Source organism: Pristiophorus japonicus, chromosome 2, assembly GCF_044704955.1.
Source record: "Pristiophorus japonicus isolate sPriJap1 chromosome 2, sPriJap1.hap1, whole genome shotgun sequence".
NCBI lineage: Eukaryota > Metazoa > Chordata > Chondrichthyes > Pristiophoridae > Pristiophorus > Pristiophorus japonicus.
In genome coordinates, this window is record NC_091978.1 from 161,902,418 (window position 1) to 161,918,223 (window position 15,806).

Sequence of the window (15,806 nt, forward strand, 5' to 3'; positions counted from 1 at the left end):
GGACAGAGTATAAGAAAAATCAAGTGATCTGAACGGAGATTTCTCTCTTTCCTCTTGCCTCCAGTCCCTCTCTCTCAATTGCAATATTTCTTATCTTTATTTATAAATATGGTCCGTGTTCCTCTGAACTTTTCTATTTTACTCCTTCTAAGCTCCAAATATCACGTCCTACACAATCTTCTTCCAGATACACCCTAACTGTGTTGCAATGAAGATTCATGGTTCAGGTCTCCGACTCAAACTTATGCCTCGGAACTAAAAAGTCCCCTCACTCCCCCTCCCCTCCCTCAGTCTTTCTCTTCTCATGAAATTTCCAGGTGTTAAATTTCAAACCGGACATTATCCAATCACTAATTGCTTATCCCCCTTTCTTCTACTCTTTTTAACCATGGTGGTCGCCCTGCACTACGGTCTTTAGCCCTTTGCCTTGGTTTCTCAGTAACAGAATTAGTCCGTTGTTACAGGGGAAATACTACATCGCTAATGCTGACTTTCATTTTGCAGGCACAGCACATGAAGCTTGTCAGTATGCATCGATCCAATGTAGAACTGGGGTACATGAAATCGCAGCTGTTGTAGGGGTCTGCAACTGGTGTTATGTTAAACATCGCGCTATGGGAGCTGTTAGGCACTGGGTAATTAGGACCAGGGCTATGATCTGTCTCTGCCACTGAAAATCCCCCTGCATAATAATCGTGTTATGAGCAAGATCTGTCAAAGGCACAGAAACGTAGTTAATTATTACAATCAGCAGATGGCGGTATTATACATTATAGGAAATTAAACCCTTATCGCGATTGTACTCAATTTAAGTCGATGTAAGCAGCCATAGGGAGTGGGCAACATCCATACGAGCAGTATTTATCGATACGGTTATTGTTCCATTTGCAATAACAAACTCGTGTAACCCCACTAAACGAAATATTCGGGAAACGGCTGCACGTAACATACACACACGCACGATCAACATCGAGTTATCCTGCAAGCGATGTAGGATCACGCATTTAAAATAGATACATATCTTTAAAAAAACATATTTATAGTGTTCATTTCCACAGACCGGTATTTAAAGAGTGCACTCACCATATTGACTTCGGAGACCATGTCTATGCTGGCAATGTCTATGCTCATGCCAACGTCCACAGGGAGACCTTGAGGTAAACAATACATATCTGCTTGTGATATTGCAATCCACTTTTTAAAACATTGTTGCACATCGCTACAGGCAGCAGACGTTACATTGCTGTAGTTATTCTTTATACAGTAAGTCTTGTTTAGTTAGCTGCTGACTGGTGGAGAATAGGAACTGCACATAGATATATGGAACTATACCGAGAGGAGATGATTTACCTCCGAAATCTGGTCTTAATCGAATGTCATATCCTTTCAGCAAGTTATCCACGGTTTCTTTCACATATGACATGTTGCTGGACTCATTAACTCTGGGGAAAGAAATGTGGATTTCATTCAGGATCACACCAAATGTGAAACATTGAGAACAAACAATAGCAAGGAATGGTTAGAGATCAGAGCTCACCTCTGTGCATAGCAAACCATGGCCACCATCACGGGGATCGACAAAATCCAGAAGCATCCTCTGTCTTGAACTCTCCACATTCCTAACTTTGATTATAGAAAGGTCTTTGAGCGAAGATTCAAGGAATGCAACTTAGTCCAAGGCAGTACAATAATTCCGAGGCGCAGCGCATGCGCGCAGCTTCCACAACATCAGATAGACTGTTTGCTTGGGAAACAATTTCCCTTGCAAAATAGTCAAACGATCAGATCCTTAAAGGTACTTCCCCCCCTCCCCCCTCTCTCTCTCTCAAATGATTACAGGGTTGCTATTATGCTAATTGAATCACAAGCTCTCAAATCCCTATCAGCTGAATTCTCTTCAGCAGGAACGACAGCGTGGCTCAGATTTATATTAAAGTGATGAGCATGGATCAGAAGGTGTAATGACATTCAAAACAGTGCTTTGGCCAAATGTAACGAACCTCTTCCAAGACATCCCACCACTCGTATAGCAACTTACAGCCTGTTTAGATGTTACCACTTTACTCGGCAACGGGCATGTCGTGTCAAAATCATTCCAAACTCTGAGCCATTGTTGGCAACAAATTCTAATGTCTATTTATCCTAAAAAATATATAAATTGCAGAATGTACCAATGCATGCTTCATTGTGAAAGACATGCTATACAATTCAACTCAAGCAATTGATATTTTATGAAATGCAGAAAAATAATGGCGAGGTGTCAAAACAAATTTGCAGAGTTCGGGGAGCTTTATTTCCTCTTTGAAAGTGTAGAATATTTTTTTTGAAAAATATAAAATGCGTTCTTATTTGAAACCCCGGTATGAATGAAGAGGTGCCCACGCGTAACATACTTTTTAATTGATGATAATTTCTTATATTTATCATGAATTATAATTTCACGACTGTGATGTCACGACTGGCTCTGTTTCGTTGTGGAATGTGCAACCAAAAGCACTTTTAATCTGAAATATCAAAAATCTAAACACAAAACCAACGCTTAGAAAATATTCCAAATGACTTATTCTATGCCACAACATGATACCTGAATCGATGAAACGGATGAGAATTGTTTGACAAGGTCAGAGTGTTTTTATTACAAACTGCTTCTCGACAGGTTCTAATTCAGAGTATTTACAGGGAGGAGTTGGTTATGAAACCGCTGAGACTCCCATCTCGAACACCAGGCTGCTGGTTGTGCAAAGTCTTTACCTGGCTCGATTCAATACATAGTGTGTGTTTCTAACTGGTTTACTGGTACAACTGAGCCCAGGTCACAGGAGCTGACCGAAGATAAAAAAGAGTTTAGTTTCCTCTTTTTGTGTTGCCTTTCTCTCAGCTCCGACCTGGAAATGAATGAATGTTAATCCCTGCGCCCCAGGAGCAGCTCCCCTGGACTGCCGGGAATGCAAGCTGAGACTCGGGGCAGTTGGCAGTGCAGTACTAGCAGTAGAATAATTCGCGGGCAATCCAGACGAAACACATCCAATCCCATTCTCGGTGCTTAGCAATATCTATCCACATATTGGATTGCAAAACCATTGCAAGACGTTTGTGCAAAAGTACGGGAACTGCTTCATTTTTACGCGTGCATCTCAAACCATAAATGTTTGCGTTATAATTGCCAGCAGGTCTGATCGACCCCCCCACCCCCACGCCAACATGAAGCAGGTGATAGAACAGGATTAACAGAAGAGTTTCTGATAAACGCGATGTGATATAAGATGCATGTTATTTCTGACCCGGTGCTCCCAACCCATCGCCGTGGGTCGCACATCGGCTGTCAAAAGGCAAAGATTTGGGGAAGAGGATCGGGCTAATGCGAGAGCAAGTGGCTGTCAGTGAAGGCTGGCAGGGGGAAGGGAGGCACTCCATAAGCACGAGTGTGTATGTGTCTTTTCACACGGCTGTGATCTCTCCTCAGGACAAGGCAATTGGCGACGGAGAGCGGGAAGAGGCTTAAAGTATGGCATGCAAAGATGGTTTCTGCCAAGGAGACTGTGATCAGGATGTCTGCCCGTTACATTTCCACTCTGCTTTACTTTATCTACATGACAGCGTGGTAAGTAATGGAAAGAAAGCGATTCTTTCGCCTTATTTCATATTGCTTATCGGATGTACTTGCTTTCACTGTCTTTGTACGGCGCTACGGTCCAAAAGATCAATATCAGGTGTATGGCAACTAGCTCTTGGTCCTTGACATTGTATGGTCACGTCGGCTTTATATATTCACTTTGCAGTATAGGTGAAACCTCTGGAAAGATCAAGAAAGATGAGAAATTATATCCAGAAAATTTTACACGCATACTGGATAGACTCCTGGATGGTTATGACAACAGATTGCGACCTGGATTCGGGGGTACGAGTGCACGTTTATTTTCGACTTCTTCAGCTTTATTTGTCAGTGCATATTGCCTGATCTATCATTTTTGGAATACAAGATGGTTATATTGTGGCGTTACATCAAGACATTTATTATCAACAGGGCGGTTAGTCTGCATTGTGGGGAAGGGAATGTGCACGCTTCTTGTGTTCAGAGATAAAATACGAAGGCGTCTTTAATAGTAAGCATGACGGATTTACTCTAAAGGGTTTGTTGATGATAATCAAAATGCGAGCAAACGTAATATCGTCGTGAAGTGCATTTGCTCTTTAAAAGCGGATGATTTACATCAGTGTTTGAACTGGAGTGTGTCCGGTATCTTATATGTGCCTATGCGTTGCAAAGACGTTCTGAAAATCTTCGTAATTGAACTGTTTTAATGTTGCTAAATATGTAAAAGTGTGGCACATTTGAAAGGCAGACTGAAAGTTGAAGGCATGCACATTTGTTGCACGGACCAAAGAGTATTAATTCGCCTTATGAGTAGCTGGAATCCTAAAGCTTGTAACTTGGTGGTTACTATCACGAGAACTTGGGAAGACAGCGGGAAGAATACACCAAATGGATCTGAACCCGAAATCGGTGCTCATACTGTTCCATATACTGCGGTTTATGATTAAGTGTAGGTGAAGGTGGAAGTGTCCATTTATTTATTTATGGTCACCTCTTTCTTTCGGGTTCTTATTAAAATAGTAAGGGATGCATTGTCTGTTCCACAGGTACTGTTACAGAAGTCAAAACAGATATCTACGTAACGAGCTTTGGGCCAGTGTCTGATGTTGAGATGGTAGGATTTCTCCTTGCATAACTTAAATATTTCAAAATAGACATTCCACCCACATTTTACGGAAATATATTTAATTCGTGGGTGCATTATTATTTGCTCAAAGTGAAAATATTAATACTATCATCTATGATAAATCATACGAGATAAGAACTGTCTGCGTTACTTTCAGAAACAGAAACAACCATTATCATGTTAGAATTCCAATGTATGTGCAACAACCATATAAACTACTTAGAAACATTTAACTCAAAAATACACTGGATGGATGGAGGGATGCACCACCATTCATTTTAGTTGAATGGAAAATGTAAAAAGAGACAGACATGCTCTGTTGCGTGTTGAAGTTGGTGTGGATTCTAGTCCTTAGCCCTGCGTGCTGTTGTATAATGCTTCTTCCCCATTTCCATCCAAGGAGTACACAATGGATGTGTTTTTCCGCCAAACCTGGGTGGACAAGAGGTTGAAGTATGACGGCTCTATTGAAATTCTTCGTCTCAATAACTTGATGGTCACTAAAGTCTGGACACCTGATACGTTCTTTAGGAATGGGAAAAAATCAATTTCCCATAACATGACAGCTCCAAACAAGCTGTTTAGAATCATGCAGAATGGTACAATTCTGTACACCATGAGGTATGTTTTTCACTTTACATACCGTCAGGTATCTTTACTACCATTACTAAAATAATGAGAGACGCTCATTTCAGTGTAAGAATAATCTTATCTGGTTTATATATTTAATTTTAGACTTACCATAAATGCAGAGTGTCCTATGAGACTGGTTGATTTCCCAATGGATGGGCATGCTTGTCCGCTTAAATTTGGAAGCTGTAAGTTACGTGCTCTTGTTTTTGGTATAACTATAGAAGGAAAAATTTCATTGGCAGTGTTGAACATGTGAATTAACCGCACTGTCGAAAGCATGCGCATGTTTTAATAATGACAAGTCAATGTTTTCTGTGACCTTTTGTGGAAAATAAACTTGTGTTTGTTACATATGTAATTACAAGCACGCTATCAATTTATTAAAAAGAAAAATACAATATGTCTTTTACAGTGTAATTCTGTGCTCTGAATTGTTTTGAAGGAGCAAAGCATACAAAAAGAACAAATTGTTGATCATATTGTAAATTAATATGAATGATTATCAATGTATTTGTAATGATCAACTTATAAAATCATTATCCTTATACTATTTTTGAGTAATGGTTTTACCTTATTTAAATAATTGCAATAAAATCAAAACAGATTGACATAGTATCACATGCATTGAAATATATTTCAAATATTTAAGCAGCTGTGGAATAGTTTTTATAAAGTCAGTAAGAATCATGGTTTACTAGTCATATTGTTTTGTAAAATTTATTATGGCGATACCATTGATCATTTAATTTTTACGATGAATTGACAAACAATTTAAATTATAAAAATGTTCAGAAAATTAGCAATGAAATGTGGTTATTCAATCACTTAAATATAACTAAAAAGAGGAAAATTCAGTGTGATACATTGTCATGAATGATTACATTACTATTCTAGTCTAATATATTATTGTAAGTTCAATGTTTTCATATGTTATAGATGCATATCCTAAAAGTGAGATGATATACACATGGACAAAAGGTCCTGAAGAATCAGTGGAGGTACCCAAAGAGTCTTCTAGTTTGGTGCAGTACGACCTTGTTGGACAAACGGTATCTAGTGGTACTATTAAATCCATTACAGGTAAAGGAGTATGTTTATGGAATTCTTTGATAAGTAGCACAATCTCTGAGCACCAGAGTACAATGTGCAAATATATTTTTGTTAAATATTTCATAAGGATTGCAAGATTGTTATTGTACTTCTATCCAAATCAGTTAATTCAAATTAAAACAAAAATCAGTACTCATAGAAAAGAGTTCTGTATTTTTTTCTTTTTAGGAGAATATGTGGTGATGACAGTCTATTTTCACTTGAGAAGGAAAATGGGTTATTTTATGATCCAGACTTACATACCCTGTATTATGACGGTTATTCTCTCTCAAGTGTCTTTTTGGATTAATAAGGAATCTGTTCCAGCACGAACAGTTTTTGGTATGTACTTTTAATCCATAAAACAATGTATTACATCATTTCATTTTATTTTATTTCTCTCTCTCCTGCCTCAGTATTGAAGCTTCAACATTTCACTGCCTTTAATGATGCTTCCTGTTGCCACATTTCTCAATTTAGAGGTTGATGTTTGCTGTAGGATTAGAATACTTCCTCTCACTCTAGGCCTAAGGAGTTTTTGGGAAGTCCATGGGTTGATACGAGTTGGGTCAAGAATTTAAGCTTTTAATAAGCTGGATTGGACCACGCTGTTGTTCTAGGTTTATCATAAATAGGAATGGCTATACCAGAACCAACAAATTCAGTCAGCAATAAATTTGGCATGACAAAATGTACTTTATTCACTACTTTTCACCTTTTCTATGACTTTTGCTGGGGTACAGTTTCATGAGCCCTCACTCCTGACCCAAGAAAGCATTCTTCATTTATAGGGCTGGACAATGAATGGCAGCAGACAATTTGATTGTGGAGAAATCAGATTGAGTCCAATCCTGTTTTAATTTTGAGACATGGCACACACAAACAACACCCACAAACAACACACACAAGGATAAACAATACAGAATGCTCACAAAAACACACACCAACATATTTCAGCAGAGTTATTAGAAAGCAATCAGATAAAGGAAATGTGGTTTAATTTTCTCACCTTTGCTAAAGGCTGTGATGCAATTTATAAGACCCCAACTGGTGCCCCAGCTGAGAACAGCAAACTCAAAACTGAAATGCAATTGAATCTGGGACCTCTTTATCTCTATGACAGTACTCCACTGGCAATGCACAGCACATTGACAAAACACTGAATTATCCAATGGAATTGATTGGTTTTCTGCATGTACTATGCTTATTTTGGTTTTGCAATTTAAAAATGATGTCCAAAAAGAATATATAACAGTTCAAAATTCCTGTGCCATTGTTGTAAATTATTATTAAGCTGCATAGGACCAAGACAATGTGGGACAAAGTATAATGTGAGAAGCAGAAAGTAGCCAGATAGGCCACAGAAGATAAAAAGGTGGGATAGGCTTCAGGAACGGAGCCAGACTGTGGTGTATCATTAAAAACCTATCTAATACAGGCATTTAGTAGGCTACAGATGTCTGCTGAGTTGGGATAAATGCTGTTACTGACAGAAGTTCATGTGAACATTTTTTGAGGAGGTAACAAGGAGGCTCGATGAGGGCAGTGCACTTGATGAAGTCTACATGGATTTTAGCAAGGCTTTTGACAAGGTCCCACATGGCAGGCTGATCATAAAAGTAAAAGCCCATGGGATCCAAGGGAGAATGGCAAATTGGATCCAAAATTGACTCAGTGGCAGGAAGCAAAGGATAATGGTTGATGGGTGTTTTTGCGACTGGAAGGCTGTTTCCAGTGGGGTTCCACAGGGCTCAGTACTCGGTTCCTTGCTTTTTGTAGTATCTATTAATGATTTAGACTTAAATGTAGGGGGCATGATAAAGAAATTTGCAGATGATACAAAAATTGGTTGTATGGTTGACAATGAGGAGAAAATATTGATGAACTGGTCAGTTGGGCAGAAAAATGGAAAACGGAATTCAATCCATAAAAGTGGGAGGTAATGTATTTCAGGAGGGGCAACAAGACAAGGGAATACAGAATAAATGGAAGGATACTGAGAGGTATGGAGGACTAGAGGGAGCTTGGAGTATATGTCCACTCCAGTGGAAGTAGAAATAAAAACGTATGATCTGATTGCCATTAGAGGTTGCAAGGTGACCAAGGATGGGAACTGAATATCATTATCATTTCATAAGGATAGGCAGAAAGGAAAAGGAGGTGAGATAGCTCTGTTAATAAGGGATGAGATCAGTGCAGTAGAGAGAAATTGTATTGGCTCAGAAGATCAAGATGTAGAATCAGTTTGGGTGGAGATAAGAAATACTAAGGGAAAGAAATCACTGGTGGGAGCGGTGGGAGTGAATTCCAAATTAAATTGGCAAAGGTAGCCTTGAAGAAGAGTTCATAGAGTGTATGCGGGATGGTTTCTTGGAACAATACATTGTGTAACCAACCAGAGAGCAGACTATTTTAGATCTGATAATGTGTAACGAGTCTGGATTAATTAATGATCTCATAGTGAAGGATCCTCTTGGGAAGAGTGATCATAGCATGGTAGAATTTCAAATGCAGTTTGAGGGTGAGAAAGCAAGGTCTCAAGTGAGTGTTCTGAACTTAAATAAAGGTCATTACAAAGGTATAAAGGCAGAGTTGGTTAAAGTGGACTAGGAAAATATATTAAAGGGTAATACTGTAGAAAAGCAGTGGCAAACATTTAAGGAGATATTTCATAACTCTCAGCAAAGATCTACTTCAGTAAGAAATAAAGACTCGAAGAGAAGGATGAACTATCCATGGTTAACTAAGGAAGTAATGGATGATATCAAATTGAAAACAAAGGCATACAATGTTGCAAAGAAGAGTGGAAGACCAGATTATTGGGAATTTTTTTAGAAACCAACAAAGGATGACTAAAAAATGATAAAGAGAGAGAAGATAGCTTATGAGAGTAAACTAGCAATACATATAAAACAGACAGTAAGTGCTTCTACAGGTAAATAAAAAGGGAGTGAGTAGCTAAAGTAAACACAGGTCCCTTAGAGGATGTGACTGGGGAATTAATAATGGGAAACAGAGAAATGAGGAGACTTTGAACAAATATTTTGTGTCTGTCTTCACGGTAGTAGACACTAAAAGCATCCCACTAATTGCCTATCAAGGGGCTATTGGGGGGGGGTGAACTTAAAACAATTACTATTATTATGTCTTGAATAAAGAATCTGACCAGATACTGTAAGCTCAAAGTAATGTGTGTCCGTAGTCCTTTATTACAGGTCTCTGGAGAGCTTCTCCAGCCTGTGAGGCCTCCTTATGTACAGGTGTTCCCAAGGGATTGTGGTATCCCTTGAGACTCCAGGGGATGAGCCCTCTAGTGGTTAAACAATGTATTTACAGATTTACATATATAACAACACTCCCCCCCAAAGTCAATAGTGTAATTATTTACAATGTGAGTCGATCTGGGGCCTTCCTTTCCCTGGTTGATCGTCTCGGTGCAAATGCTGGTTTTGGTAAGTCATTTGCTGCGCAGCTGGCCTTGCAGGACTGCTGGGTGTGGTCCTGCTAGGCTGCTGCAGGTGTTGGGTTCTGCTTCATGGTCAACCGCTGGATCGGTTGCCACTTGTGTGTGTGTTGGGGGTTCAAAAAAGGTAGAGTCTATTGTAGGTTGTTCTGGATAGTCCGTGAATTTGAGTTTGGTTTGGTCCAAGTGTTTTCTGCAGGTGAGTCCATTTGAAAGTTTGACCCGAAACACCCTACTCTCCTCTTTGGCACGACAGTGCTGGGAAGCCACTTGGGACCTTGTCCATAGTTCAACACAAATACAGGATCATTAATCTCGATTTCACATGATACATTTGCGTGATCATATGTATTCTGTTGAAGCCGCTTGCTGTCTTCCTGTTTGTGTAGATCAGGGTGGACTAGCGAGAGCCTTGTCTTAAGTGCCCTTTTCATGAGCAGTTCAGCGGGGGGACCCCCAGTGAGCGAGTGGAGTCTTTTGCGGTAACTAAGCAGAACTCAGGATAGGTGAGTCTGCAGTGAGCCTTCAGTTACCCTCTTCAAGCTCTGCTTGATTGTTTGCACTGCTCGCTCTGCCTGACCATTGGACGCTGGTTTAAACGGGGCTGATGTGACCTGTTTGATCCCATTGCGGGTCATGAACTCTTTGAACTCGGCACTGGTGAAGCACGGCCCATTGTCACTCACAAGGATATCAGGCAGGCCGTGCTTGGCAAACATGGCCCGCGGGCTTTCAATGGTGGCAGCGGACGTGCTTGATGACGTTATCTCACATTCAATCCATTTGGAGTACGCATCTACAACCACAAGGAACATTTTTCGCAAGAATGGGCCTGCATAGTCGACATGGACCCTGGACCATGGTTTGGAGGGCCAGGACCATAAACTTAGTGGTGCCTCCCTGGATGCATTGCTTAACTGTGAACATGTGTTACATTTGTGCATGCAGGACTCTAAGTCTGCATCGATACCGGGCCACCACACGTGTGTTGTGGCTATCGCTTTCATCATTACAATGCCTGGGTAGGTACTGTGGCGGTCACTGATGAAAGTGTCCCTGCCCTTTTTTGGCACCACTACCCGATTACCCCATAGGAGGCCTGTATGGACATTTCATCTTTGCGCCGCTGGTACGGCTTTATTTCTTCCTGGATCTCTAACGGGACACTGGACCAACTCCCGTGGAGCACAGTTTTTTACTAAGGACAGGAAGGGGTCATCCAGGTTCTAATTTGTCGGGCAGTAACAGGTAATTGCTCACTCTCGAATGCTTCCATTACCATAACTAAATCTGCGCACTGTGCCAACTCCACCCCTGTGGTGGGCAATGGCAGCCTACTGAAAGTATCGGCATAGATTTCTGTGCTTGGCCTGTAGTTGTATGCGGACAACGTGGGCGCCCATCTCTGGATGCGGGCCGATGCATTCGTATTTATCCCCTTACTTTCAGAAAAGAGGGATATAAGTGGCTTATGGTCGGTTTCCAATTCAAATTTGAGCCCAAACAGATATTGATGCATTTTCTTTACCCCATAAACACACGCTAATGCTTCTTTTTCGATCATGCTGTAGGCCCTCTCAGCCTTAGACAGACTTCTGGATGCATATGCAATCTCCCAGATTCATTAGCTTGTTGCAATACACACCCGACACCGTATGGCGACGCATCACAGACTAGTACCAAACGCTTACATGGATCATACAACCCAAGCAATTTGTTTGAGCGTAACAGTTTCCTAGTTTTCTCAAATGCATTTTCTTGGATTTTACCCCATACCCATTCATCTCCTTTACACAGTAAAGAGTGCAATGATTCTAACAGTGTGCTAAGACCCGGTAAGAAGTTACCAAAGTAGTTCAGGAATCCTAGAACTGACTGCAGCTCCGTCACATTCTGTGGTCTCGGTGCGTTCTTGATTGCCTCCGTCTTCGAGTCGGTGGGCCTGATGCTGTCCGCCGAGATTCTTCTCCCCAGGAATTCCACTTCAGGCACCAGGAAAACGCACTTCGAGCATTTTAACCTGAGCCCCACACGCTTAAGCCAACTAAGAACCTCCTCCATGTTCTGCAGGTGCTCGACGGTGTCCCGACCAGTAACCAAGATGTCGTCCTGGAAGACCATGGTGCGCGGGATCGACTTCAGCAAGCTTTCCACGTTCCTCTGGAATATCGCCGCGGCTGATCGAATCCCAAATGAAGAGACCTTTATGCATGTTAATGCAGGTGAGGCCCTTCGATGATTCCTCCAGCTCCTGCATCATGTAGGCCAAGGTCAAGTCTAGCTTCGTGAATGTTTTTCCTCCCACCAGCGTCGCAAATAGGTCGTCTGCCTTTGGTAGTGGGTATTGATCCTGCAGGAAGAAACGATTGATAGTTACTTTGCAATCACCACAGATTCTGACGGAGCCATCTTTGTTGAGGACTGGAACAATTGGACTGGCCCACCTTGTTGAATTCGATCGGCGAAGTGATGCCCTCTCGTTGCAGCTGGTCCAGCTCGATCTCCACCCTTTCTCTCATCATGTACAGTACCGCTCTCGCCTTGTGATGGATAGGTCACGCCTCCAGAATCAAGTGGATCTGCACTTTTGCTCCTTGGAACTTCTCGGTGCCCGGTTTGAACAGCGAGGAGAACTTGTTTAGGACCTGGGCACAATGAAGTGTCGTCGACGGACGAGAGTGCTCGGATGTCGTCCCAGTTCCAGGGTATCTTTCCCAGCCAGCTCCTGCCGAACAGCGTGGGGCCAACGCTCGGTAGCACCCAGAGTGGTAAATTGTGCACCGCTCCACCGTAGGAGACCTTTATAGTAGCACTGTCGATTACGGGAATCAGTTCCTTTGTGTACCTTCTCAGTTTAGTATGAATGGGAGTCAGGACTGGCCTTGAGGCCTTGCTGCACCACAATTTATCAAAAGTTGTTTTGCTCATTTTGAACTGGCTCGCACCTGTGTCCAGCTCCATTGACATCGGGAGTCCATTTAATTCAACATTCAGCATTATTGGGGGAATTTTTGTGGTAAATGTGTGCACCCCATTTACCTCTGCCTCCTGAGTCTGAGGCTCTGGTTCATCATGATCCACCGTGGATCTGTCCTCCTCTGCAACATAGTGGTTTACAGGATTAGCAGGGTTTTCAGCACACCTGCACATATGTTGGAGGTGTTCCATTGTTCCACAGCCCTTGCAAACATATCCTTCGAAGCGGCATGAATGGAAACGATGATCACCTCTGCAGCGCCAACAAGGTGTTAATGGCCTTGCATTCATACCCGTGATGGTGGACTCTAAGACATCGGTGGACGTGCAGCTGCAGTCATGTGAGTCCTGCCCTGTACGTTACGATTCGAAAACAACATTACTTTGTTCACAGTACTTGCAGCAGCACTCGTGTGCTGAGAGATTTGTTTGGTATTGTCACTGGTGGCGATGAACGCCTGGGCTATCGCTATGGCTTTACTCAAGGTTGGGGTCTCTACAGTCAAAAGTTTGCGAAGTATTACTTCCTGGCCAATGCCAAGTACAAAGAAGTCCCTGTGCATGGGCTCCAATTGTCCTTCACATTCGCAATGTCCTGCAAGGCGCCTTAGCTCAGCGATGTAGCTCGCCACTTCCTGGCCTTCAGACCTCTTGTACGTGTAGAACTGGTACCTCGCCATCAGAACGCTTTCCTTTGGATTTAGATGCTCCCGGGCCAGTGTGCACAAATCATCATACGACTTCTCTGTGGGTTTCGCTGGAGTGAGCAGATTTTTCATGAGGTCATACGTTGGTGCCCAACAAACAGTGAGGAGGATCGCCCTTCGTTTGGCAGCGTTCGCTTCTCCTTGCAGCTCGTTGGCCACGAAGTATTGGTCGAGTCGCTCCACAAAGGTTTCCCAATCATCTCCCTCCGAAAATTTCTCCAGGATTCCCACAGTCCTTTGCATTGTTGCGGTGAGGTTCATCATCTGTATCTTGTCACCAGTTGCTATGTCTTGAATAAGGAATCTGACCAGATACTGTAAGCTTAAAATAATGTGAGACCGTAGTCATTTATTACAGGTCTCCATAGTGCCTCTCCAGCCCGTGAGGCCTCCTTATGTACAAGTGCTCCCAAGGAATTTTGGGATCTCTTAGAACTCCAGAGGATGAGCCCTCTGGTGGTTAAACAAGGTATTTACAGGTTTACATATATAACAACTATCACTAGGGAAAAAGTACCAGGCTAACAAATGGGACTACAGGTGGACAAGTCCCTTGGGCCTGATGGCATGCATCCTAGGGTCTTAAAAGAGGTGGCTGCAGAGTTAGTGGATGCATTGGTTGTAATGTACCAAAATTCCCTGGATTCTGAAGCAGTCCCAGCAGACTGAAAACCCCAAATGTAATGCCCCTATTTAAGAAATGAGGTAGACAGAAAGCAAGAAACTATAGACCAGTTAGCCTAACATCTGTCGTTGGGAAAATGCTGGAGTCCATCATTGAGGAATGAGCAGCAGGACATTTAGAAAATCATAATGGAGTCTAGCAGAGTTAGCATGGCTCTATGAAGGGGAAATCAATGTTTGACAAATTTTCTGGAGTTCTTTGAGGGAGTAATGAGCAGGGTCGATAAAGGGGAACCAGCAGATGTGGTATATTTGTATTTCTGAAAGCATTCGATAAGGTGCCACATAAAACGTTACTGCACAAGATAAGAGCTCATGGGGTTGGTGGTAATATATTAGCATCGATAGATGATTGGCTAACAAACAAAAAGCAAAGTCGGAATAAATGGATCATTTTCAGGTTGGCAAACTGGAACTAGTGGGGTGCCACAGGGATTAATACTGAGGCCTCAACTATTTACAATTTATTTTAATGACTTGGATGAAGGGATCGAGTGTAATGTAGCCAAATTTGTTGATGATACAAAGATAGGTAGGAAAGCAAGTTGTGAGGAGGATGCAAAAATCTACAAAGGGATATAGATAGGCTAAATGAGTGGGCAGAGATTTGGCAGATAGAATATAATGTGGGAAAACTTTGGTAGGAAAAATAAAAAAGCAAATTATTATTTAAATGGGGTGAGATTACAAAATGCTGTGGTGCAGCAGATCTTGGGGTCCTTGTATATGAGTCACAAAAAGTTTGCATTCAGGTACAGCAAGTAATCAGGAAGGCAAATGGAATGTTGGCCTTTATTGCAAAGGGGATGGAGTATAAGAGTAGGGAAGTCCTGCTACAACTGTACAGGGTATTGGTGAGGCCACACCTAGAGTACTGCATACAGTTTTGGTCTCCTTATTTAAGGAAGGATATACTTGCATTGGAGGCAGTTCAGAGAAGGTTCACGAGGTTGATTCTTGAGATGAAGGTGTTATCATATGAAGAAAGGTTGAGCAGGTTGGGCCTATACTCATTGGAGTTTAGAAGAATGAAAGGTGATCTTATTGAAACGTATAAGATTCTGAGGGGACAGAGAGGATGTTTCCTCTAGTGGGGGAATCTAGAACTAGGGGGCATAGTTTCAGAATAAGGGGTCACCATTTAATACGGAAATGAGGAGGAATTTCTTCTCTCAGAGGGTCGTGAATCTTTGGAATTTTCTACCTCAGAGAGCTGTGGAGGTTGGGTTATTGAATGTATTTAAGGTGGAGATAGACAGATTTTTGAATGATAAGGGAGTCAAGGGTTATGGGGAGCGGGCTGGAAAGTGGAGTTGACGCCAGGATCAGATCAGCCATGATCTTATTAAATGGCGGAGCAGGCTCGAGGTGCCAAATGGCCTACTCGTGCTTTTATTTCTTATGAATGTTCCACAGATATTTAAAGATAGCAGGACAGGTCGATAAGGTAGTTAAATAGGCATATGGAATGCTTTCCTTTATTAGCGGAGGCATAGAATATAAAAGTAGGGAAGATATGCTCGAACTATATAC

General features: G+C 41.9%; 2 protein-coding genes across 4 annotated transcripts in view; one reads left to right on the forward strand and one right to left on the reverse strand.

Moving 5' to 3' along the window:
- gabrb1 (gamma-aminobutyric acid type A receptor subunit beta1) overlaps positions 1–1,617 on the reverse strand; it is a 699,552-nt gene extending 697,935 nt beyond the window's left edge. For all 3 annotated transcript variants that reach the window (XM_070863097.1, XM_070863090.1, XM_070863081.1), the window contains exons 1-3: positions 1,538–1,617; positions 1,351–1,442; positions 1,084–1,151 (exon numbers count right to left, since the gene is read on the reverse strand). In XM_070863097.1, coding sequence (XP_070719198.1) covers positions 1,084–1,151; positions 1,351–1,442; positions 1,538–1,617 — 240 coding nt within the window. The remainder of the gene's footprint in view (positions 1–1,083; positions 1,152–1,350; positions 1,443–1,537) is intronic.
- A 1,901-nt stretch (positions 1,618–3,518) lies between these two features.
- gabra4 (gamma-aminobutyric acid type A receptor subunit alpha4) overlaps positions 3,519–15,806 on the forward strand; it is a 159,039-nt gene continuing 146,751 nt past the window's right edge. Inside the window, exons 1-7 of the mRNA XM_070863110.1 lie at positions 3,519–3,601; positions 3,780–3,898; positions 4,642–4,709; positions 5,122–5,342; positions 5,457–5,539; positions 6,291–6,434; positions 6,633–6,785. Coding sequence (XP_070719211.1) covers positions 3,519–3,601; positions 3,780–3,898; positions 4,642–4,709; positions 5,122–5,342; positions 5,457–5,539; positions 6,291–6,434; positions 6,633–6,785 — 871 coding nt within the window. The remainder of the gene's footprint in view (positions 3,602–3,779; positions 3,899–4,641; positions 4,710–5,121; positions 5,343–5,456; positions 5,540–6,290; positions 6,435–6,632; positions 6,786–15,806) is intronic.